Here is a 22,018-nt window from a genome sequence, read left to right as displayed (position 1 = left end):
AAGCTGTCAGCAGACTGAGAAGTAAACTTCAGGCCTCGAGGGCCGGCGTCCTGCAGGTTTTAGACGTGTCAGCTGATTTAAATGACGACCTCCTCACATGTCTTGAAGGTCTCCAGAGGCCTTGTGATGAACTCATCATGTGATTCGGGTGTGCTGACCCAGAGATCTGCAGGACACCTGGAGTCGGACCTTCCTGTGTCCTCAGGTTTGTCCCACAGGGTGCAGCGAGTCGGTGCCACCTGCATGTAACAAGGTCAGCTCGTAGTCAGAGCGGTGGAGTGGCGCTCTGAGGAGCGTGTAAAAACACACTCCACGCTCCATTGTGGTTTATTTCACACCTCAAACATTTAGTAAACAATTAATCAAATACAAGTAATCTGCAATAAATTACAGGAAATAATAAAATAAACTACTAACTCTGTTACGTCCGCACCTACACGGGTGTTTTTGAACATGCAGCTGTTTCGTCCACGTAAACGCCGTTTCGAATCACCGAAAACTGAGATTTTTTTTAAACTCCTTTTTTGTGTTTCCGTGTGGACGAGGAATACAGAGTTCATCACGCCACGTCAAAGTTATGTGCCTTTTCCACGTCACGCTGTGGCCACATTATTGTTTACAGGAGATGAACTGCAGAATGATAGAGACGAACTACTGTTAATCTGACTGTCTGCAGGTTTTACACACAGTTACTGTCCCTCTGTTTACAAAGGCAGAGGCGTCACGCTGTCATTATTTTACTGTAGTCGTTTTTTCCTGTGTAATAATATTCAACATTGATATCAATACATTTTTCAAAAAATGCAAAATGGGTTTAAAAACATAAACAGCTGTTGGATCCTGTTTGTCCGTGATTTGAACAAATCGCTGCAGGATCAGCCTGATGTTATTTGTATCCTGTAACTTTACTGTATAAAGAGCAAACATCTCCAACATGTCAGGAGTAGTTAGTCATTACAACAAGTGTTTGTGAACTAAAAATCAAGAATGTGGGATCCTGTTTGTCCGTGATGTAAACAGCCCAGCGCTGCTCCCGATGAAGGGAAACCAATCCTGCAGGGAGACCTACCTCAGCACCTGTGCAGGTGAAGCCAAAGGGAAGATTTGCTTCATCATATTTTCTCGTCTTTGGCTCAGAATGAAGTTGGTTTGGAAACATATTCAGCGATGCTTCATCTCCTGCTTTGCAGCTTCCTGTGTCTGCAGACACCAGATCCACTCATGGCGGCACACAGCGCCCACTGGACCTTCTTTTATTTACAGTCTATAGTTGCTGTTCAAAGTCTTCCTCTTTGTTTTCTTTTGTTTGTGACGTGTGCAAAGTTCATATTACTGCGTAAAACCCAAACAATAACCTGCAAACACTGAAATAAAACTGCTGACGTTCTCGGCCGGTTCTGACAAACCATCCTACTTTGGCAAAACGTCCTACCGTAAGTTTATGCACATTTCTGCTGTCACAGAGTCATTCAAGCACCAATTTAAGGAGGTATGACGGTTTGCACTTAACTTTGCCCATCAGAGTATACTTGTAGCTCATATGCATACAGCCAGGATGGTTTGCCACTTCATTTTACCCGTTAAAGTATGTTTCTAGGTGACATTCACAAAGGTAGGATGGTTTGGCACTGAATTTTACCCGTCAGGGTATTTTTCTAGCTAATATTCACAAAGGTAGGACGATTTGCCACTGAATTTCGTGTTGTGCGCATGCGCAGAAACAACGGGTAGGATGGTTTGCCAGGTAGGATGGATTCCCAGAACACCGGACGTTCAGGCTGCGAGAAGTGGCGGAAGTAGACAAAATAAAGTCGCTTTCCACGTGTGTCTGAGCAGGAAGTGTGTGAGCTGAGTGTGTTGTTGTGTCAGTAACAATGCCTTCAGTTCAGTATCTGAGAGAGTTTATCAACGAGCGACTAACTGCTGCTGCTGAACAAATATTCTTGGAGTTTGAAAAAACGATCGTCCAGTACGAGGAAGAGATCGACCGTCAGCGCAGACTGCTGGATATCACCTGGAAACCCGAAATCAAGCTGCACAGGACAGGTGAGTGTCCCTCTGAGGGAGGATCCTGATCACAGCTCTGCGGGACGTTTAACCAAACTTTTGTTTAAAGTGTTTCTGATATGTTTCTGATATGTTTATTGATTAGCATTCAAATATCTCAGTGAAGACAGAACAAAGATTTACCACAAAGCAAGAAAGCATGAGACAAGGCTAATCAAAAGGTATTGGCTGAAGCATTTGCTTATTACGCCAACCCTTTTAACAAAAGATCTTTTAGCATGCAGCTCCTGTACACAGGGCTCGAAGCAAATAATAAAATTCAATTCAATTCAATTTCATTTATATAGCGCCAAATCACAACAAAAGTCGCCTCAAGGCGCTTCATAGATACAGAGAGAAAAGCCCAACAATCATATGACCCCCTATGAGCAGCACTTTGGCGACAGTGGGAAGGAAAAACTCCCTTTTAACAGGAAGAAACCTCCGGCAGAACCCGGCTCAGGGAGGGGCGGGGCCATCTGCTGTGATTGGTTGGGGTGAGAGAAGGCAAACAAAGCAAAAACAAAACAAACAAACAAACAAACAAGAAAAAACACCACCACCTTAGTAAGTAACTACATCAAAGCAAAAGAATCAAGAGGTTTTCTGTTTTTTGTTTTTGTTTTTGTTTTTGTTTTTTTTGCTCTTTTCATTCTTGATATATATATTTTTCTAATACTCTATTTTTAAACATATTTTTAAACAAGGAAAATGAACTACACCTTTTTAAATCACTGTCATAACTATTCCACAGGTTAACTCCTCTAACAGAAACACATCTCTGCTTTATATTTGTCCTTATCTTGTTTTTTTTAAAGAAATCTGTTCCCCTTAAGTCATATTGACTCTCTCTGACTTTGAACAGCTTCTGAGTACTGGGGCAAAGCAAGTTATTTTGTGCTTTATACATTATCTGTGCCATTTTATATTCAACTAAATCATAAAATTTCAGGGTATTCAGATTAATAATCAAAATGTTAGTTGGTTCTATATAGTTTGATTGGTTTATAATTCTTATAGCTCTTTTTTGCAACTTGAAAATAGGACGACACGACAAAGTGTGACGACGTAGTGCAGTGACGTCATAAACTCGTGTTTTATTCACGTCGTGTTTAACACTTTTCACTAGTGAAGCATGAGCTCGTTTTGATGGCAGCAGCAGCTCTTAAGAAGTCGGCACAGCCGATCATGTGACCTGTCAGCAGCTCGGTCACATGATCGGCTATAAAAGGGGGGGGGGTGTCAGAGAGGCTGAGCGTCACCCACGTGCAGAAACAGCATCTGCTGTTTGCTGTTGTGCACGGGTCTCCCGTCACCTTCATGCAGGTGTTTGAAACCTTGAAGCTCCTTCAGACCTTTGACCCTGTGACTTTGTGCCGAGCAGAGCTCTGGTTGGCAGACACGTGCTGAACGCTCCTGGTTTAGCTCATGTGGAGCTCAAAGACAGACGAGTCTCGATTTCTGGCCTCTCACCTCTAACCAGTCTCTCAGATGGCCCCGCCCACCCTAATCCTGGTTCTCCTGGAAGTAACTTCCTGTTAAAAGGGGAGTTTTTCCTTCCCGCTCTCGCCAGGTGTTGTTGTTGTGGTCCCCGCTCTCATATTGTAGGCTGTCACTTATCACCTGATATTAACATATTCTCTAATGTTGCTGTACGATTAAGGTGGTGCTGTGGGAGGATCTCTAACAGTCGCCTGCAGGTTATACATCTGTGTGGCGTCTCCTGAGGCAGGGGGCTCTTTTTGACTCGCCGCCCGCAGGTGCATCAGTCGTTTCCATGGTGAAAGTTTCCTGTTGATCGAGTATGAAAAAGTTTATCCACCGTTCTGAAACAACTTTGAGCTGAATGTCAGTCCAGGCGGTGCTGAAGTCCTGCACTCACCTGTTCAGGTGCTCTGTGCTCTTCAGCCATTCAGACCGGGGCCTCTGGCCTTCATGCTCAAACATTTAGTAAACAAATACAGGTAAACTGCAATAAATTACAGGTAATAAAATAAACTACAAACTCTTTTACGCTGCGTCCGCACCTACACGGGTATTTTTGAACACGCAGCTGTTTCGTCCACGTAAACGGCGTTTCCAATCACCGAGTGTGACAGCGTCAGCTGGAGGAGGCTGTGAAGTGGGAATCTACCCAAACACATCACAGACAGACGGAGCCTTTCAAAATAAAGTGTCCGTTCAAAGACCAGGATCGTATTTTCTGTGTATGCTTTTATTATGAAATATGAAAGAAGGGAGGACGTTGGTGTGGCGTTTTGTTTCATCGTGTTTGGATCATCGTCAGCGCCGAAGAACAAACTGAGACCAGCCCACAGAAACAGTGTCAGCCTCTGAAACGATTCTTTAGACTGCAGCTTCACAGGCACTTGAAGCCAAACGCAACTGAGCCTGTAAAGACGGGTTCACAATAATCTCAGTGCGCTCATGAACACTCTCCACCTCAGAGGAGACCACAGCTCGCAATTCAGAGATGTTCCTTAAATCAAAGAAACAGGAACGCGAGGTTTTATATGTGAGTCCCAGGAGGACTCAAGTACTACAGCAAGGTTACAGCAATGGTCTTTGCAGACTGACTGATACCTGCTAAAGGATGTAAAAGGAGAATAACAGTGGACCCAGGCTGTGACCCTGAGGGACGCCACAGGTCAAACAATCAGGGCAGGAGGAGGAGCTGCTCGTGCTGAGCCAGAAACAGCAGCCAGACCCTGTTCAGTAAAACATTATAACGTACGGTATCAAAGGCAGCGCTGAGGTAGCAGCACGAGTACAGAGCAGCTTCCTGCATCAGACTTCAGTGCAGTGCTTCTGACGAGCAAATTAAAGGGATCAGAAATCTGTGGTGTTCATGAGAAAGATCTGAAGAGATTTGTAACAACTTTTTCTAACAGTTTGCCAATAAATGGTCAGTTTGAAACAGGTCTGTACTCGCTGGGAGGATCTACATTAGGTTTTAAGTAATGGGATTACCTCAGCATGCTTAAAGGTGGGACACGAGCGTGCCTCAGCGAGCTGTAAATGATAGACAGAGATCTCTAACCAGGCGCTTTTTATATGAAACATTAGGCTGACACAGAGATTTAGTGCGATTGGACAGAACGAGGTAAATGACTCTTGATCTTAAGTCACCTTCACTTTATTTATTTACAGGTTAAACATGTTTAAGGGTTTTGCTGTGTTCCTCTCTCCCTCCAGACGTCCCACAGCAGCCTGTCTGTAAGCAGGAGGAGGAGGAGGTTCTCCCTGAGCAGCAGCTCTGTGACCAGGAGAGGAGCTCCAGTGTGGAGGAACCAGAAGCTCCACAGATTAAAGAGGAACAGGAGGAACTGTGCAGCAGTCAGGAGGGAGAGCAGCTGGGACTGAAGGAGGAGACGGATACCTTCATGGTGACTGTTGCTGAGGAAGGAGAGCACAGTGAACCAGGAGGAGACAAGGAGCAGCTCCTCTGTCGCAGCTCTGCTGGAGCCGAGAGCCAGGATCAGGAAGGAAGCCGGAGTGAAACATCAGGATCAGAAATCCATGCAAAGACAAAGAATTCTGTCAACACATCCGTAACCTCAGAGCAGGCTGGAGTTAAAAAGACTGTGACCTGTGACATTTGTGGGAAGACCTTCAAGTTTAAGTCTCACATGCAGCAGCACTACCGGGTCCACACGACTCAGAAGCCATACGTTTGTCAGACATGCGGGAAATGTTTCATTCAGAGCGGCGTTTTATCCGTGCACATGAGAACGCACACGGGGGAGAAGCCATATTCCTGCGAGCGCTGCGGGAAACGTTTCAGACACAAGTGTTCCTTCCTCGCCCACGTGAGGAGCCACACGGGCGAGAAGCCGTACCCCTGCAACGTTTGCGGGAAGAGATTTGCTGAGTCGTCCTCACTGAAGAAACACACGGTCATCCACACGGCAGAGAAGTCGTTTCTTTGTGAAGAGTGTGGGAAAAGTTTCAGTGGGAGTAGAATTTTGAAAGTGCAGCTGAAAACTCACAGGAAGTCTGAAGCTTCAGCTCTGGCCACAGGAGTCAGGTGACAGATCAGAAACATCGACGATGGAGCTGCAGATTTCATTTTGATGAGAGAAGGTCAAAGGTCTTTGGTCTTCTTCTCTAGGAGAAGAGAGACTGTTACCTGGATGGATAAAGGAGAGCTGTTGGCAGGTGAACTGTGTGGTGTCATAAACGCTCCAGGCTGCAGCTTCCTGTGGATCTCAGAGCTGTGATGCCGCTCGCTGTTCAGCTGCTGCCAGAATGATTTTATTTTCTCAACTAAATAAAATAAATGTTGTAATTTGATCCACATAAACCATAAAAACCTTCATCACTAATAAGCAGTGTGGGCCTTGTTTTCAGGTAAAGCATGTTAATAACATCGGATGTGATTTGCCATCCCTCCTCTTAAAGCTTACAGCTTTCAGCTTTAAAATCACGGGTTCGTCCATCGCCAGCCTCTCAGCTGAGCAGGCGAGGTCTCACTGAGCGCGTGTGGACTGACGCAGCTTTGCTGTCATCGTGCACGCTGCGCTCAAACGAGCCTCGTGGCTGAAAGTAAAGGTCTGGATGTGGAAAACTCGTTGAGCGAACTGTAGCTCGGCTCACTTTCTGTCCTCACCTGCCAGGTTTGGACTGACGTGTGTGGTCATCGAGGCGCGTCAGGATCAAAAGGAGAGCGTCACGCAGGTGGATGTTTCACATCACCATGGTAACTCGTGCTGATTCGCTCGTTGAGGAAGTTACCTGCTGTAGTCATTTTGACTAATCTGCTGCCACGTTGCAACTGATCACTCTGATTCCACGCGACAGGTATCCCCGCCTCTGTTATCGGCAAACACGCGGTGATGTCACATGTGTGTGATGTCACAGCTGATGCTTCAGAGCTCTGATGTGCAGCTGCACAAGCTCAGCACAGGGAGTAAAAAGGTGACTGATTATCTGCATATCTGCTCTCACATGAAGCTCTGATGGGTTAGGCCCTCTGTTTTACAAGAAAAATGTTGCCCCCCCCCTCCCAAAACCCCCCAAAAAAACACATCCTCCAACCACACACGCCCATATTTTGTTTTCAAACTCCATTGCGTTTATTTCACACCTCAAACATTTAGTAAACAATTAATCAAATACAAGTAATAATCACAGGCAGTAATAAAATAAACTACTAACTCTTTTACGCTGCGTCTGCACCTACACGGGTGTTTTTGAACACGCAGCTGTTTCGTCCACGTAAACGGCGTTTCAAATCACCGAAAACTGATTTTTTAAAAACTGATTTTTTAAAAACTTGTTTTTTGCGTTTACATGTGGACGAGGAATACAGAGTTCATCACGTCAAAGGTATGTGCCTTTATTCACGTCACGCTGTGGCCACGTTATTGTTTACATGAGAGGAATTGCAGAATGACAGAGACAAAATACTGTTAATCTGACTGTCTGCAGGTTTTACACGCAGTTACTGTCCCTCCATTTACAAAGGCAGAGGCGTCACAGTGTGATTATTTTACGTGTAGTTGTTTTTTCCTGTGTAATAATATTCAACATTGCATCAATACATTTTTCAAAAATGTCTCTCTGTGCAAAATGTGTTTAAAAACAAAAAGCTGTGGGATCCTGTTAGTCTGTGATTTGAACCGGGGAACTAATCGCTGCAGGATCAACCTGATGTTATTTGTATCCTGCTGTAACTTTACTGTATAAAGAGCAAACATCTCCAACATGTCAGGAGTAGTTAGTCATCACAACAAGTGTTTGTGAACTAAAAATCAAGAATGTGGGATCCTGTTCGTCCTGATTTAAACAGCCCAGCGCTGCTCCTGACGAAGGGAAACCAATCCTGCAGGGAGACCTACCTCAGCACCTGTGCAGGTGAAGCCAAAGGGAAGATTTGCTTCACCATATTTTCTAGTCTTTGGCTGAAGTTGGTTTGGAAACATGTTCAACGATGCTTCATCTCCTGCTTTGCGTTTCTGTGGGCGCCCCGTGCTAGCAGTGTCCAAGCGTTTTGTTCCCCCCCCCCCTTTCATACCGTGCCCCCCCCCCCCCCCCCAATGGCTCTGCAGCCCCCCTAGGGGGCGGGCCCCACACTTTGGGAAGCTCTGGGTTAGGCTAACAGAGAACAATAATTGTGGTTCTTATGTAAAACTGATTATCTGTGAACGAACAGACTCCAGAACAGCTTTTACAACAGCCCAATGCTCACGGCTGACCTGATTGGCTACCTGGACTTTTTTGGGGGCAATAACAATAATAATAAACATTCACTCATTGTTTTATTTATCAAGTCATCCTTTTTGTGCTTACCTTTCTGACACTTCAAGTTACAGTGTTGTGTTTAGTTGTGCGCAGCGCCGACATGCGACAGTTTAATGTTGCATTGTTGTGCTTGGTGTGACTGCAATGACAATAAAGACTTGTATTATGTTAACAGGCTTTTGGGTTTTGTTAAAGCAGCTAACCCAGAGAAAGCTGTCTCTCTGCAGCCCTGAGGCCAAAGCTGACAGCAGGCGTCTGCAGCCTCGGCCTGATGGGATCGTGCTGGCCTGCTTTGGTTGTTCTGACAGAACACTTCCAGCGATGATGTTTGCTGTTTCGTTAAACTGTCCTGCTCGTCCCCCTCGTGTCCGCTCAGACAGACCACATATTTGAGCGAGAGTAAACAGTGAAGGATCCGCGTGCACGATCCCTGCTTCTGCTCCAGGAAGCAGCTGTGATTAACATTTATGTTGCTGCAATCGCAGTGATTTAGTTTGGTCACACATCTTGTTGGAGATGAAGTGAAGCTTAGGTTGATGACTTTAGGACCAGCTGTGGGTCATCGCGGGCTGCTGAACGCGTCCGGATCTGTTCGCACGACGAACACAGTCACTGAATGTCGTCAGGCAACTTTTTAAATGCTCAACAGGATCTAAATCACCCGAATCACACACAGATGAACAGTGCTGTCTGTTTCAGAGTTCCTCTCAGCTGTTGTCTCGCCACAGCAGACGAGCCACAGACACTCACGTCTGTCCAGCCTCGTGACCTCTGACCCACGGTTCACAGGCGCTTCGCCGCAGAGCCACAGCTGAGAGCTGAGAGCTGGATTTCAAGATCCAGATCAAAGAAGCAGCTTTGTCTATGACAGAAACGCTGAAGTCGGCCATTTCTTGGCTCCACTGGGTTAAAATAGATGCTCTGTATGAGCCGGTTGCCATGGTGAACGCTCAGAATGGGTCCTCGCAGGAGGTGAGGATGAAGCTGCAGCTCAGGAGTTATTCACTGGCTCTGCTTTCACACCAGCACGTGTGTTTATTGAGCATGAACGGCGACTCTGGGGGTCGCTCTCCTCCGTGACTCTCAGTTCACTGTTTGGATTAAAGTTACAATAAAGTATCATTAAACCTGAACTCCCCGACATGAATCTGCCGTTAAAGGTCAACGTGGCGTGCTCGACCCGTATGAGGCCAGAGGCCTGTGACCGTTCTGTGCTTCCTGAATTCTGTACATTCATACGGGTTTACTGTGGCTGGTCTCCGGTCGGCCTCTGTGCACGTGTCAATGAAGGAAAACAAGCAAAGAGTCTGATGTCAAAGCTGTCCTCCGAGGAGTTTGTACTCCAGATCAGGCTGTCAGTCGCAGTTTCTCGCTCCGTGAACCTGATAAACTCCTCCTCCTCCTCCTCCTCCTCCTCCTCCTCCTCCTCCTCCTCCTCCTCCTCCTCTGCTCTGCAGCTTCTCAGCTTTCTGTGGGCACCAAACTGCACTTTTTCTTCTGCCTGTCTGAAGGTAATCCTCAAATAAAACAAAGACTGCTCTTCATCACTCGGCACACAACATGTTCATGTTCTGTAATTTCACAACATTTACAGTTCTCGTGAGTTATGAGGAGGCGAGGAGAGGCTCTGTAATCCAGCCTGACGATACCGTCCTCTGCACTAAACACTTGTTAGTGAGTACAGCAGGATTATCTTCCCCTTTCATCACCCTGCTGTTCCTACACTGTAAGCTTTTAGATACTAACACCTGACATAAGATAAACTTTTATCAGGGTTTGATAAAGGTTTGAACATGAAACAAAGTGGACGATACAAAGATAAGAGCAGCAAAAATTAAGAAAAACAGTAGAATTGAATAGAATTGAATGTCAGTTGTTGTATCGGAAACATTGTAGCAATACTGTACATAAGAGAGACGAGAGGCGACCATTGTGTGTTGGATGTGTGTTAAAATAAACTGTTGGATCTGTTTGTAGAGCTGCTGGTTTCCCAGCCGAGCATTCACATTCACAGCAAGTGTCATGAAATTCTTGTCACGTTGGGAAGAAGGAATGTCCAGATGTAGAAGCAGGAAGCGGAGCGAGGCCGCACACATTCGCTCATTATTAAAGTAGAAATCACGTCTTGTTCTGTGTGTCAGTTTCTCAGCACAGCTGCTCCAGGCTCGCTGATCATTTATTATTATTATTATTATTTATTATCGACTGAATGCTTCATGTTCAGCTTCTCTGATTTTGGTCAACAGTCCTCTACGGTGATCAGATTTCTGTCCTGACAGCAGCTCTGCACTGCACACGCACAAATGTGCAAATATGAGTAAAGCTCCGCGTTGTGAGAGGCAGGTTGATCTCAGTGTGTTATAGGAGGCACGAGTGCTGAGTGTGTTCACACAGACGAGCACACTGCGGGCTGCTGGAGGGCCCGATCACCTGTGATGACCTCGGTCCTCTCCTGGTGATGCAGGTAGCTGCGCTCACTGGGACTGGAAGAGGAGGAGGGCGGTCTCGTGATTCATATTTGGACTGGAATGAAGTTGAACCTGATAGCTTCTTGCTGCTGCCTGCTCTTAAACGCAGACGTGCGACGGACTGGCGCGAGTTTGGGTTCGGATCAGAACTCGCCTTTAATCTGCAGAGAAGAAGAGAAACTCTTGGCTGTCTCTCAGAATTAAAAGGCCTCAACTGGACAGAGAAAAGTTGTGCTGCTCGATCTGTCTGGATCTGCTGAAGGATCCGGTGACTCTTCCCTGCGGGCACAGCTGCTCCATGCTCTGCATTAACAACCATCAGGATGGATGAGCGGTTCTTGATACCTGTCGCCCGTATCAAGAACCGCTACTGGCTCCACAGATGTATTAGACCAGCATCCAGTCCGTGTTTATGACACAGCATTCCTGTCATGCTCCGTCTGCCACTGTGCACTTTGATGTTTTATTATTATTGTTACACATGAGCGTAAAATTCACAGTTTTACAAAAAATCAGATTATTATTTGATTAAAGTGACACATTAAAGTTATTTACTTGGATTCCTGGAAAAAGGTTTTCGCGGTTAAGTGACGTGACGGAGCTGCTGGCTCAACTATAGGTGTAAAAACATGAAGTCACGTGTTTATGTTTCCTTGATTTAACACGTTTTGACAGAATCTTACAGGATCCGAGTTTCTCCTTTTGTCAGGTAGTCTGATATTGTTTGAGCACTTCGGTGGTTTATTAAAGCGTCTGTATCTTATTGTTTGGTGGCGCTACTTATGTCTTCATGTTTGTGGAGCTTTATGCTTGTGTTTCAGCGCCCTCTAGGGGACACTGGGCGCACATAAACCCTGGTAAAGCCTTCGGGTCACGTGTTGGTCTGTCTGTTACATTATTCCACTCGTGATATTTTTGTACCTCCATGCTGAAGATGTTGGATCAGAGCAGCGTCTCCTTAAACTGCAGACAGACCATAAACCCTTTGTGGGCGTAAACTCATATGATCGCGTGTTTCTGAGAATTCACAGCAGTGTTTGCAGTAATTCTTGGTTACAAAGTAGCCCGCAGCCCTTATGATCTATAGATGAGTTATATGAGTTTTATTTGCACACAGCTGAAGCAGACTTATATAAACAAGGTAACATTTATTCACAGAGAGGTCGTAGGTCAGCTGCAGCACTGTACCCTAAACAGGCCGAATGTTAACAGAAGCTGTGATTGTAAAGAAGCTAAGCAGACTTTGGTTTTGCAGCCCTCAGGACTGCCACAACTCCATGACTGAGGACCTGCATGCACAGAGTTTTAAAGATCACGTGCCTTACATCGTTTACAGGAGCTGCAGTGTTATTTCACAGTGTGGTACAGAGTGGACTGTGGACGCAGCAAGAAGGAACTGCCCGCTGATGTCACTGCATCGCATGTGGGGCAGGAAGTGTGGTCCATCAGAGCTGAGAAGCCATTCTCCTCACTCGCGCAGGAGATGGTCGATGCCCCTGCAGTCATGAGTGCCCAAGTGCTCCGGCTGCAAAATGTCAACACATCAAAACACATAAAAACTCTTAGAATGTGTTGCATATGTGAAGATGCTGCTCTTCTCTGTGTCAGCCTGCTGAATGACGGCCCCACAGCATCGCGCTCTGCCTCCACACAAACTTTCAGTAGAAGATATTGTGAGTGCTGTGCTGCCATCTCTACACACGACTGTCAGCTTGTTGCCACGCTCTGCTGCCCTTTGTGCCCTGAGTGAAGCTAACTCAAACCTGTTTGTGTCTGTGTGGATTTATTTCACATTTCCATAACAGGACATGCTTTAATCATCATCATATCTTTGGCACAGAGAGGTGTGCGTTTGCATTTTCAAATCTAGACGTTATGTTTTGAACTTTTTACAAATGATTTCCACCGATGAAGACTCTGAGCACGCCACAAACACATTTAATTCCTCATTTATTTTAGACCTAAACAAACAATAAAATATTATAAAGCCGTGTGTTAGTATTCATTCATGTCAGACTCTTTGGTGTTGAGTATATGAATGATCAGTAGTAGATATGATTCATTATGGATAAAAACCTGAATGAGGCCGTTTCTTTCCATTTTCTCTCCTTTATTATTTATAACACGCTGTTTATGTATTTATGGCTCAGTTTGGTGCATTTAAATAGGTTTTAGGAAGAAAGAAGGACGTTTATTGCAAGCGGAACAAAGTATTTGAACATCCTCCTCCTGCCGGAACTTTAGAGCGGGACATCCGGTGGAAGTAAACAATGAAAAGGCGGCAGTATGGTTGTTCCAGCGTGAACTTTTGGAGGCTTTGTGCTGTGTGTGAGCTGTGTCAGTAACAATGCCTTCAGTTCAGTATCTGAGAGAGTTTATCAACGAGCGACTAACTGCTGCTGCTGAACAAATATTCTTGGAGTTTGAAAAAACGATCGTCCAGTACGAGGAAGAGATCGACCGTCAGCGCAGACTGCTGGATATCACCTGGAAACCCGAAATCAAGCTGTACAGGACAGGTGAGTGTCCCTCTGAGGGAGGATCCTGATCACAGCTCTGCGGGACGTTAAGTCTGCGCACAGACGCGCGCGCACCGAACAAAAGGTCTCGTGCGTCCTGCGCGGTCTGGGCTCTCTGGAAGGTCGCCAACAGCTCAGCCACGTGATCAAATATCAGCTGATCGATTTGCAGCGTACACACGTGGTAAACTGTCGCGATCGACTCCGGACGTGGCCCCTGACGTCACACTGGGTCTGTTTGATGAGCCCGTCTCCTTTCCCTGACCTGGAGCGCGAGGGCAAACTACGTCACCACCATGTTGTCTCTGTTTGTTAAAATAAACCCGGGCTTCATTAAAGCGTGGGTGAGGACACGCCCCGTGGGCTCTCAGGCAGCAGGGATTTAAAATAGCTCTCCACCGACTTACCTGAGCACACCTGCTCAGTCCGCCTCACACCACCTCCACCTGTTTTATAGGCGTGGGGTCAGCTCCAACCAGTGTGAGTGTCTGGATCCTTAACTGTGGGCCTGTCAGGAAAGAAAAACTCAGAGTTATGAAGGTCGTGTAACCGTACAGCACCACCACGCCATGAGCTCGCTCTGACAGCAAACCGTGGTGCAGTCAGCTGTGCCTCGCAGAGCTCGGTGTAATCACTCAGCCCTGCCTCCACCTGAGGCTCAGTCCTCAGGTGGAGCAGATTATCAGCAGAGTTCTCCCTGATGGCACAAACGTCCTCTCAGACAGAAACACGATCTGCGTGGGTGCTGCATGATGTTCATCAGCCGTGCTGCTGTTTGAGCTGCACGGCTGTCGGCTGCTTATTATTACACGTTGTTGCTATTGTCACCATACGTAACAGTTATTTAATCCTATTGTTTTTATCTGCTTTTTTAAGTGTTTATTGAAGTTATGCATGAAATGAAATACACGTCGTTTAACGGCTTGCTTAGTTTTAAGACTCGTATAAGTACAGAGGAGCATTGTGGTCTAGGTGTGTGCACTCACTTCAGGTACTTCTCCTTCACACAGGTGTGAGGACAGAAAAACAACACGTGTACAGATAAATGTAGTTTGTAACTACGTACATGCATGGTGACATTAGTACATGTTACTATACAGAGTAAAAATATTTAAACATTTATTCCTTCAACGGTGACTATCAGCAATATCCAGCGAAGCCATGTCTCATACTCTAAAGTCAATAAAGTTTAAAATAAAGTCTTTTCCATCTTATAAATCTGTAACGTTACATGAGGCCAGCTGGGTAATGTTGGTGGATCCTGTGTTGGCCATCTTTTGGTCAGCAACACACCAAGTATTTATCTACACCCTGCGTGTCTGAGGCTGTGTGTCCTCTAGGGCTGCCACATTATTTTGATAGTCGACTAATCAGATCATCATCCACCGTACAGCTTATTGCACCAGCAGCATCTGCTCTTATATAACTATCATTAGCTTACAGCTGTAAGTGTTTAAGGTATGTGCTAACTAAAAATAAAGACAAGATGATAGTTTATTAAATTTTAATGACATTTGCAGATTGTTTCGGTGAAGTTTAATAAACTCCTTGCTATCTAAAATATAACAGGACACCGGAGTAAATTCTGGAGCATCTCACACTTCTGATAATCAGCTGTCTGCTTGATGTTTATTCAGCTGTGTAAAAACTATAACTTTAATCTCAGCCAAACCGATTTACTCAGGAACAAATAAAATACTAAAAAAAGCCAAACAATAACATTTTAAGTTATCTAAGTGACTTATATATCATGTTTAACCTGAGTAGCGAAAGACAGCGGTGGGTTTGAAAACGATTTGCCGGAGTCCGGTGTTCTCACGGCTCTGGTTAGCCTAGCCCCCGGCTAGCTATCAGCTAACAGACGTCTCCGAAAACGTCGGAGCGCTTTTGAAAATATGTGGTGTCTTGATAAACTGAGCAGATATTTGAGGTTTACACAGCTACATTCTCGCCTGAAAATATGTTAAATGTTTATTTTGTGACCCAGAAAGAATAATAAGAGTAATATTAAAACTAACTAGCTGCCGCCATTGTTGGAAACTGAGCTGGGCTGCGCTATGAATTCTGGGACACAGCTTCTTCTTCTTCGGGGTTTAACGGCAGCTGGCATCCTTGTACATGCAGTGCTGCCATCTTCTGTTTCAGTCCGTTATTACACTTAAATCCTACTACTTATTCCTGCGTCTTTTGTGATCTTACAAAGCTTCAAACGACGCGTCGACTATTAAATCAGTCGACGATGATTTTGATCGTGATCGTGACTAGTCGATTAATCGTGGCAGCCCTAGTGTCCTACAAACATGGTAAATATGTGCTAAAGATGTTTTGTATCACTTTATGAACGTCTCTGCAGCAGTTCTTAATATTCTTACAGTCCCAACACACATGGTAGTGGTGCGCTGCCTCGTAGCCACAGTTGTTGTTGAGCGATTGTTGAAATCATGAAGACTTTTGTATATTTGTGAGATCACAGCTTTCTTAGTTTCTGACCTTTCAGCATTTAGAAAGAGTTGGATGAACGGCCTCGCTGCAGTGGTTTTTGGTCTTTAATGTTTCGAGTATAGAAGTTTCTTAGCTGGAGATGTCTGTAGTGGTCTCGATTTTCTAAATGAAATGTTTGCTTTAAAGTTTGGAAACTTCATCTTCCTTCACAACGCCACACATGGAGTCCTTTTTCTATCCAGTTTTTGAAACTAGCATCTATCTGATTCTGAATCATATGCACACATTTCGATATTTTGTATCCTTCTCCAGCTTATTTTCTTTTATCACCATTTTACCCTGCAGAGTTGTCTGCCAGCACTGCCTGTACATGCGTATTGTTGTTCCATATGATGGATCCCACCTGTGCATCATTGCTCAAGTGTAATATGTTTTTGAACGCGGTGGGCCCAGCCACTGTTCTCTTTTAATGTTTTGTCATATAAATCTAGAGCTCGTTTTATCCTGTTCAGTAAAATCTTTGTGATTAATCCTGAGTGGGTGGCTCTGAAACATTGAAACATACAGAAATCTTTTGATGGTTTCTATTGTAGAGCTTATGCTCGGAGGTATGATCCTGCCTGGTTATAATTTTGTTTTCCATTTCAGTGGGTCTGCTTGGGTTTTTCACATGGACTGTAATTATAGGAGTTTACATCCTGTCATTGGACCAATGTTTTTGAGTTCTTTACCTCAGGCAGGGACTCCTCGGGTGTTTTGAAGTATAAAAGTACATCATTGACATTTAACACCTGTGATTTTTCTGTTGCAGCAAAGAGACGAGGCACAGCCTTGTCTCACTCACCTCTCCAATGTTAGACGTTGAGGTCACCATTAATCTTAAGCCTTGCAGCTGGAGTGTCATATAATGCCTTTACATTGGTTTTAATGAGCTGGTGATGAGCAGATTTCTGCAGTTCTCTGTATCAGCACTGCCAACTAACAGAGTCAAAAGCCTCTTCAAGGATCCCAGCCCGCTCTGTGTGTCGTTGTATCATCCTGGGTTTATGTTCATGTTGAAAGCAGCTTGATCCCCTTTTTTGTATATTGATGTTTCTGTGCCAATCATTTATGTCTTTGTCTACAAAGTAGCATCTGTTCAGGCTCCTGAGTGTATCTGAAGTTCATTTGATTTCTTGTTTTAGTGTATTCAGATTCCGGTTCAGTGCACGGCTGTTTTCCAGCTCTTTTTTCCTGCTAAGGTTTCTTTTTCCTTGAGGCTGCTGCAGTCGTTTTATCTGTGAGGACACCTCTCCATTATCATTTTCTTTCATGTACTTTTGAATTTCATTGCTCATTTCTTTCCTAAGATTAGCATCGTTAGGCTAATCTTAGGCTGGGCCTAAGTCTCCATGTTGTTTCTCTTTAGTTTTCCTCTAAGTCGACTACAATATTTATCAGGGCGCATTCGCTCAGGTTCCGACGTCCGACTCGAGAGTTCTCGATCTGTCCCTGCGCTGGACAACGAAATGGTCTATTCTGATATTTGATGAGTGTGGAACAGGGAACACCAATCAAACCCATGTCCTCCATCAGCTCTTTCACTTTTTACCGGTTGTTTTGTTGGAGCCTGTTTGTTTGGGGTTTAAGTGCATGTTCAGACCTCCACACACCTTTACTGGCTAATCATCAACTTCTGCTTGTAAAAAGAGAAAGTACTGCAGGGCGGGATACACACACCTTTGCCTGTAACTACCTTTTATTATTATTTTGGTTCTTACTGAGGAGATCTCCTTCAGCAGACCTGGAGCTCGTCTCTGCTGCTGCCCGATGCTCCATGCTCGCTGGATCAGCTGCTCCACAGGACAATCAGATAATCATGATCGAAATAAATCCTCCAGTTTGTTGCCTTCATGTCTTTCTTAATCCGTGACTGAGAACCTTCACAGACGTGCTTTAAGCAGAATTTCGTTTCGTGGTGTGAAATGTGATCACTATCGATCTGAGTCTTTCGGTGGAGGCGAGCGCTCTGTGTCATCGCTCAGTGTCCGGTGGACTGTCCAGGTTTTCTCTGAGTTTCTCCACAAAACCTCCCCCTCTTCATTTTCTGTGACATTATACATCCTGATATTGTCTCTCCTGGCTCCTCCTGGTCCATAAGTTTTCCATTGTGTCGGGCTTGAGCTTTGAGCACATGTTTCATCACCTGCTCCAGTGTTTGAGCTCTGCTGTCGCCTGCTTCAGTCCGGTTTTCCACCTCTCCGATCCTCCTGTTAGTCTAAGATATCTAAGGTAAAATTACCTTTTATATCTCCGAGCTGAGTGTTTTGCTCTCCTTTTGAAATTCTTGAATTTCTTGTAAGATTTTCTCCATATTTACCCCAGCAGGTTGGTTGATGTCTGCCTCATGTTGTCTTCAGCATTGCCAGCACACAGCAGGCCCACGAGTGCTCATCCATTTACTGCGTCAGGTTCTTTCTTTTCCTCTCGTTTCCATTTTTCCTGCTTTCAGCATTTTTAACATCAAACAGGTTTTAAATCTCAGTTTGCATGTTTCTGTTTTTGATCGGAGGAGGTGTGTCTATGCGGCATCATGAGAGAGGGCGGAACAGGAAGCCCTCATTGTTTGTTTTCATTCCTCCTACATGTCATGCAGCCGTCTGCCACCAGGTGGAGCATGACTGTCCAGAAACACTGTCAGAGACAGAGAGACTATTAACCCTTTAAAGCCGGTCGGAGCAGCACGCTCTGTTTTGCATAACTATTTTTAAATCCGGTAGCTCTGCAACCACGTAAGCTAGCGCAATAATTGTTTTTGCATATGAAACCGGAGGAGTTGTACTTACATCTTATGCCATCAGCTTGTCCTCGGTCACAGTTTCCTTCCACATATAGCTTTGCAAAAACTGCATAAAAAGCACTTGCAGCAACAAAAACATAATATTCCAGAAACACGCTTTGCCGATCCGATCAGCTGTTCATAACACTTCCTACGTTGGAATAGACGTCAGTGCAAGCTATCGCATGTCCGCCATGACCTGCCCGAAACCGGAAGTGACGTCATTTTCGCGGAAATGTAGTTTTTTTTTTTTTTTTTTTTACCATCGGGGCCTCATGAGCCTATACTGGTGTTTTTAAAAGTTCTGTTTGACTTTATGACTTTCTGTGTGGTTTCTGGGATGCTTAGGACTCATATTGCACTGCTGGAAATAGTTTATTTTGATGCATATGCTGCTTTTTTGCAAATTTGCACTATAATATTTATTTTCGTTTTTCCTGCAGTGTATAAAAATTGGTGTATTTCAAAAATAAAACTATGAAGACACTCACAATAAATTTCCTGTGGTGGGAAACTATTTTGTGCAACTTTTTTGTATTTACAGTTTTGAGGGATAAGCCTCTTAAATTTCTCTAACTAGAAATATATGTTAAAAAACAAAAACGATTTTCAATTTTTTTGTAGTTTATTGCACTTTTTTGCAATTTATGCAAAAAAGTGCAATTTATAATGAATGACAGCAGCAGAAGGAACGAGCTCCTGTTCCCTCACACAGCCAGGCTGAAGGAACCTGCTGCTGAAACTGGGGTGGGAGTCACTGATCCCCTCCTCCAGGGGGGGAGCTTCAGAGCTGCACACACTGAGCCGGCTCAGACTGTAGGCAGCGTCCGTGCTGGCAGACCTCGCCAGCTTCTCATCCAGCTGGACTCTATACTGACAGGATGTGACATCAGTGCCACCAAAGCAGGCAGGCGAGGGTCGGGATCTGTTGTTGTTTCTGTTAAAGGTGAAAGAATTAGATTAGGGACACAAGTGGAGGTCATCATTCATCATCATTCATCATCATTCATGGCGCGCGGCACAATACGCCACGCTGTGTCATCATCTCTGTTTCAGATGTTACGTGTTATGTAGGAACTTTCATGTCTCGAGTATATACGGCCGCTTTATTGTCCACGTTGTTCTTCAGTGTTCAAAGGTGCCGCACGCTCATTAAACGAGTGATGTCATTAAAGCTTTCAAACGCCTCTGATTAGACGGTTTTTGGCGTTTTCCATGAAACGCAAAAGCAGCACATGTTCCAGACATTTCCACGTCTCGCACGATTTGTTGTCTTTTAAAGTGTTTGTCCTCGTTCCTGATGTGCAGCTTTCAAACACAAAGCGTCCGGGTCGAGACGCATCTTTCACAAACGGGGCGATATATCTCCAGATGTTCTGGGCGTGCGTTCCTCTTGCTGTTGGACGACCACGCGGGATGTCCGGGCGTTCCCTTTGCAGTGACAGGAGGACGCAGCAGCTTTTAAACCAGTACTGTGCTCGTGCTCCGGGTCAGGTCCTCCTCTGTGTCACTGGGATTGTCTCATCCTCAGAATTGATGATGCTATTGCTGGACTTGGTGGGGGTGTGGATGTGGGTGTAAAGGGTGGAGCACAGCCGCATGGGGAGCCAGCGTTTAGGCTCGGGTGATCTGGGGCCCCACTCGTCTACCCTGGGAGCAATGACACAGAAGTGAGGCAGTGAGGGGTCGTCAGCTGGTCTGTGACCAGGACATGAGCTGAAGTCCACAGAGAGCAGCGTAGGTCACCTGACTGAGGACGAGGGAATCCCAGAAATGTATAAAAGACGACGTGTTGAATTAAAAATCTGTTTTATCCCGTGGCAGTGAAACTGAAATAAAGATGCTTCGTTTTCAGACAACAACTCTGTGTGTGTGTGTGTGTGTGTGTGTGTGTGTGTGTGTGTAGTTTGAACTAACGTTTTCGTGGTTTGTCTCTCTGTCTGTGAGGAGGAGCAGCTGTGTGACCTGAAGATGAACTCCAGTGAGGACCAGGAGGAGCCGACGCCTCTACACATTAAAGAGGAACAGGAGGAAGTGCGCACCAGCCAGGAGGACGAGCAGCTCGTCCTGAAGGAGGAGGCCGACGCCTTCTTGGTGACTGCTTTTGATGACAGTGACCACAGTGAACCAGAGGCTAACGGTCACCAGCTTCACTCTGACGGCGCTCCCGGCAGCTCGCCGGTGTCAGAGAATCAGCGTGACGCCGACTCGAGTAAAAAGCCGTTTAAATGTAATGTTTGTGGAAAAGCCTTTAAGAAAAACTCTTACGTAAAGGAACACCAGAAAATCCACTCGGGCGAGAAGCCGTATACTTGCCAAACATGTGAGAAGAGCTTCACTCGGAGGGCTCACCTGTTGGGTCACATGAGAACCCACACGGGCGAGAAACCGTATTCCTGTGAAACATGCGGGAAAGGTTTTACTCAGAGCAGTCACCTGCTGAGCCACATGCGGCTTCACACAGGTGAGAAGCCATACGCTTGTGAAATATGCGGGAAAGGTTTTATTCAGAGGGGTCACCTGTTGGTCCACGTGAGAACGCACACCGATGAGAAGCCGCACACCTGCGAAGAATGTGGGAAGAGTTTCCGATTCAGCGGCACTTTGTCGGTGCACATGAGAACGCACACGGGCGAGAAGCCGTACTCCTGCAAAGCCTGCGGGAAAAGTTTCCGTCAGAAAAAGATTCTGTCCGTGCACATGCGCACGCACACGGGCGAGAAGCCGTATTCCTGCGCAACATGCGGTAAAGGTTTCGCTCAAAAAAGCGATCTGACGATCCACGAGCGCACGCACACGGGCGAGAAGCCGTATCCCTGCAAAGCCTGTGGGAAGAGCTTCCGCCAAAAAAACATCTTGTCCGTGCACATGAGAACGCACACGGGCGAGAAGCCGTACTCATGCAAGAGCTGCGGGAAAAGTTTCCGTCAGAAAAGCATCCTGTCCGTGCACATGAAGACGCACGCCGGTGAGGAGCTGTATCCCTGCGACGCGTGCAGCGCCACTTTTCCGTCTAGTCGCAGCTTGTTGGAGCACCTGGACACTCACGCAGGTGAGGAGTCGTAGCCTGGAAAGCTGCAGGTCGGAGCGGGGTGTTGGCGTCTGCCTCCCGCCTCGACTTTTGGCTCCGACGGCAAAGGAGCTCGTCAGCTCGTGTCGTTCACGCAGCCGTTTTCCTTCGTCCATCCGACCGTACCAACGCGCTCTGTTCCTGTCATGTTCTCATCTACGGTTCCTCACCTGTCGTGGCTGCGATCCTCCCAGTTTCATTTTACCCTTCGTGTGTCATACTTACGGTAACTTTGTATCATTTTGGACTTTAGAGGTGACACCAACAAAGTGTAGATTGTTGTTAAAGTAACCTGTATAAATAAAGTTCCTTCTAAATTGTGATCATGTTTTTCTTTTGCCCTGTTTATGAAATAAGAGAAAGTTTCACCTTCACCTCCTCGCACTCTGACAGAAGCTGCCCTACCCCTGAA

General features: G+C 45.6%; 2 protein-coding genes and 1 long non-coding RNA gene across 8 annotated transcripts; 2 read left to right on the top strand and 1 right to left on the bottom strand.

Moving 5' to 3' along the window:
* The first annotated feature begins 33 nt into the window (after positions 1–33).
* On the top strand, positions 34–7,057 carry LOC146496878 (uncharacterized). Its single transcript, XM_085140928.1, has 2 exons — positions 34–2,046; positions 5,242–7,057. Exons 1-2 carry the CDS (start codon positions 1,875–1,877, stop codon positions 6,075–6,077), a joined length of 1,008 nt encoding a protein of 335 aa, XP_084997054.1. The 5' UTR covers positions 34–1,874; the 3' UTR covers positions 6,078–7,057.
* On the top strand, positions 1,940–21,936 carry LOC146496876 (uncharacterized). Of its 6 annotated transcripts, none has more exons than XM_085140903.1 (2): positions 1,940–2,046; positions 20,493–21,936. In XM_085140903.1, exon 2 carries the CDS (start codon positions 20,508–20,510, stop codon positions 21,600–21,602), a length of 1,095 nt encoding a protein of 364 aa, XP_084997029.1. In that variant the 5' UTR covers positions 1,940–2,046; positions 20,493–20,507; the 3' UTR covers positions 21,603–21,936. The 6 variants fall into 6 exon arrangements, with proteins under 6 accessions (XP_084997029.1, XP_084997032.1, XP_084997030.1 ...); XM_085140906.1 differs by having other exon boundaries at positions 1,960–2,046; positions 20,484–21,936; XM_085140904.1 differs by having other exon boundaries at positions 1,986–2,046; positions 20,487–21,936.
* LOC146496877 (uncharacterized) lies at positions 11,913–13,797 on the bottom strand. Its single transcript, XR_014870791.1, has 2 exons — positions 13,684–13,797; positions 11,913–12,282 (listed from the first exon to the last, which is right to left on the bottom strand). It is a non-coding gene; the product is annotated as an uncharacterized LOC146496877 (long non-coding RNA).
* Positions 21,937–22,018: the final 82 nt, after the last annotated feature.

This window comes from Neolamprologus multifasciatus, chromosome 18, assembly GCF_963576455.1.
Source record: "Neolamprologus multifasciatus chromosome 18, fNeoMul1.2, whole genome shotgun sequence".
NCBI lineage: Eukaryota > Metazoa > Chordata > Actinopteri > Cichliformes > Cichlidae > Neolamprologus > Neolamprologus multifasciatus.
The sequence above is the reverse complement of the archived record's forward strand: the minus strand, read 5'-3'. Positions and strand labels throughout refer to the sequence as shown.

What these genes read in the sequence shown, in the direction of transcription:
- LOC146496876 (XM_085140908.1), top strand. Translation starts at nt 13,977, where the DNA reads ATGGCACAAACGTCCTCTCAGACAGAAACACGATCTGCGTGGGTGCTG. An exon ending in GCTGTTTGAGCTGCACGGCT is followed by an intron (nt 14,067 to 20,483) that starts GTCGGCTGCTTA and finishes TCTGTCTGTGAG; the next exon opens with GAGGAGCAGCTGTGTGACCT.
- LOC146496878 (XM_085140928.1), top strand. Translation starts at nt 1,875, where the DNA reads ATGCCTTCAGTTCAGTATCTGAGAGAGTTTATCAACGAGCGACTAACT. An exon ending in AATCAAGCTGCACAGGACAG is followed by an intron (nt 2,047 to 5,241) that starts GTGAGTGTCCCT and finishes CTCTCCCTCCAG; the next exon opens with ACGTCCCACAGCAGCCTGTC.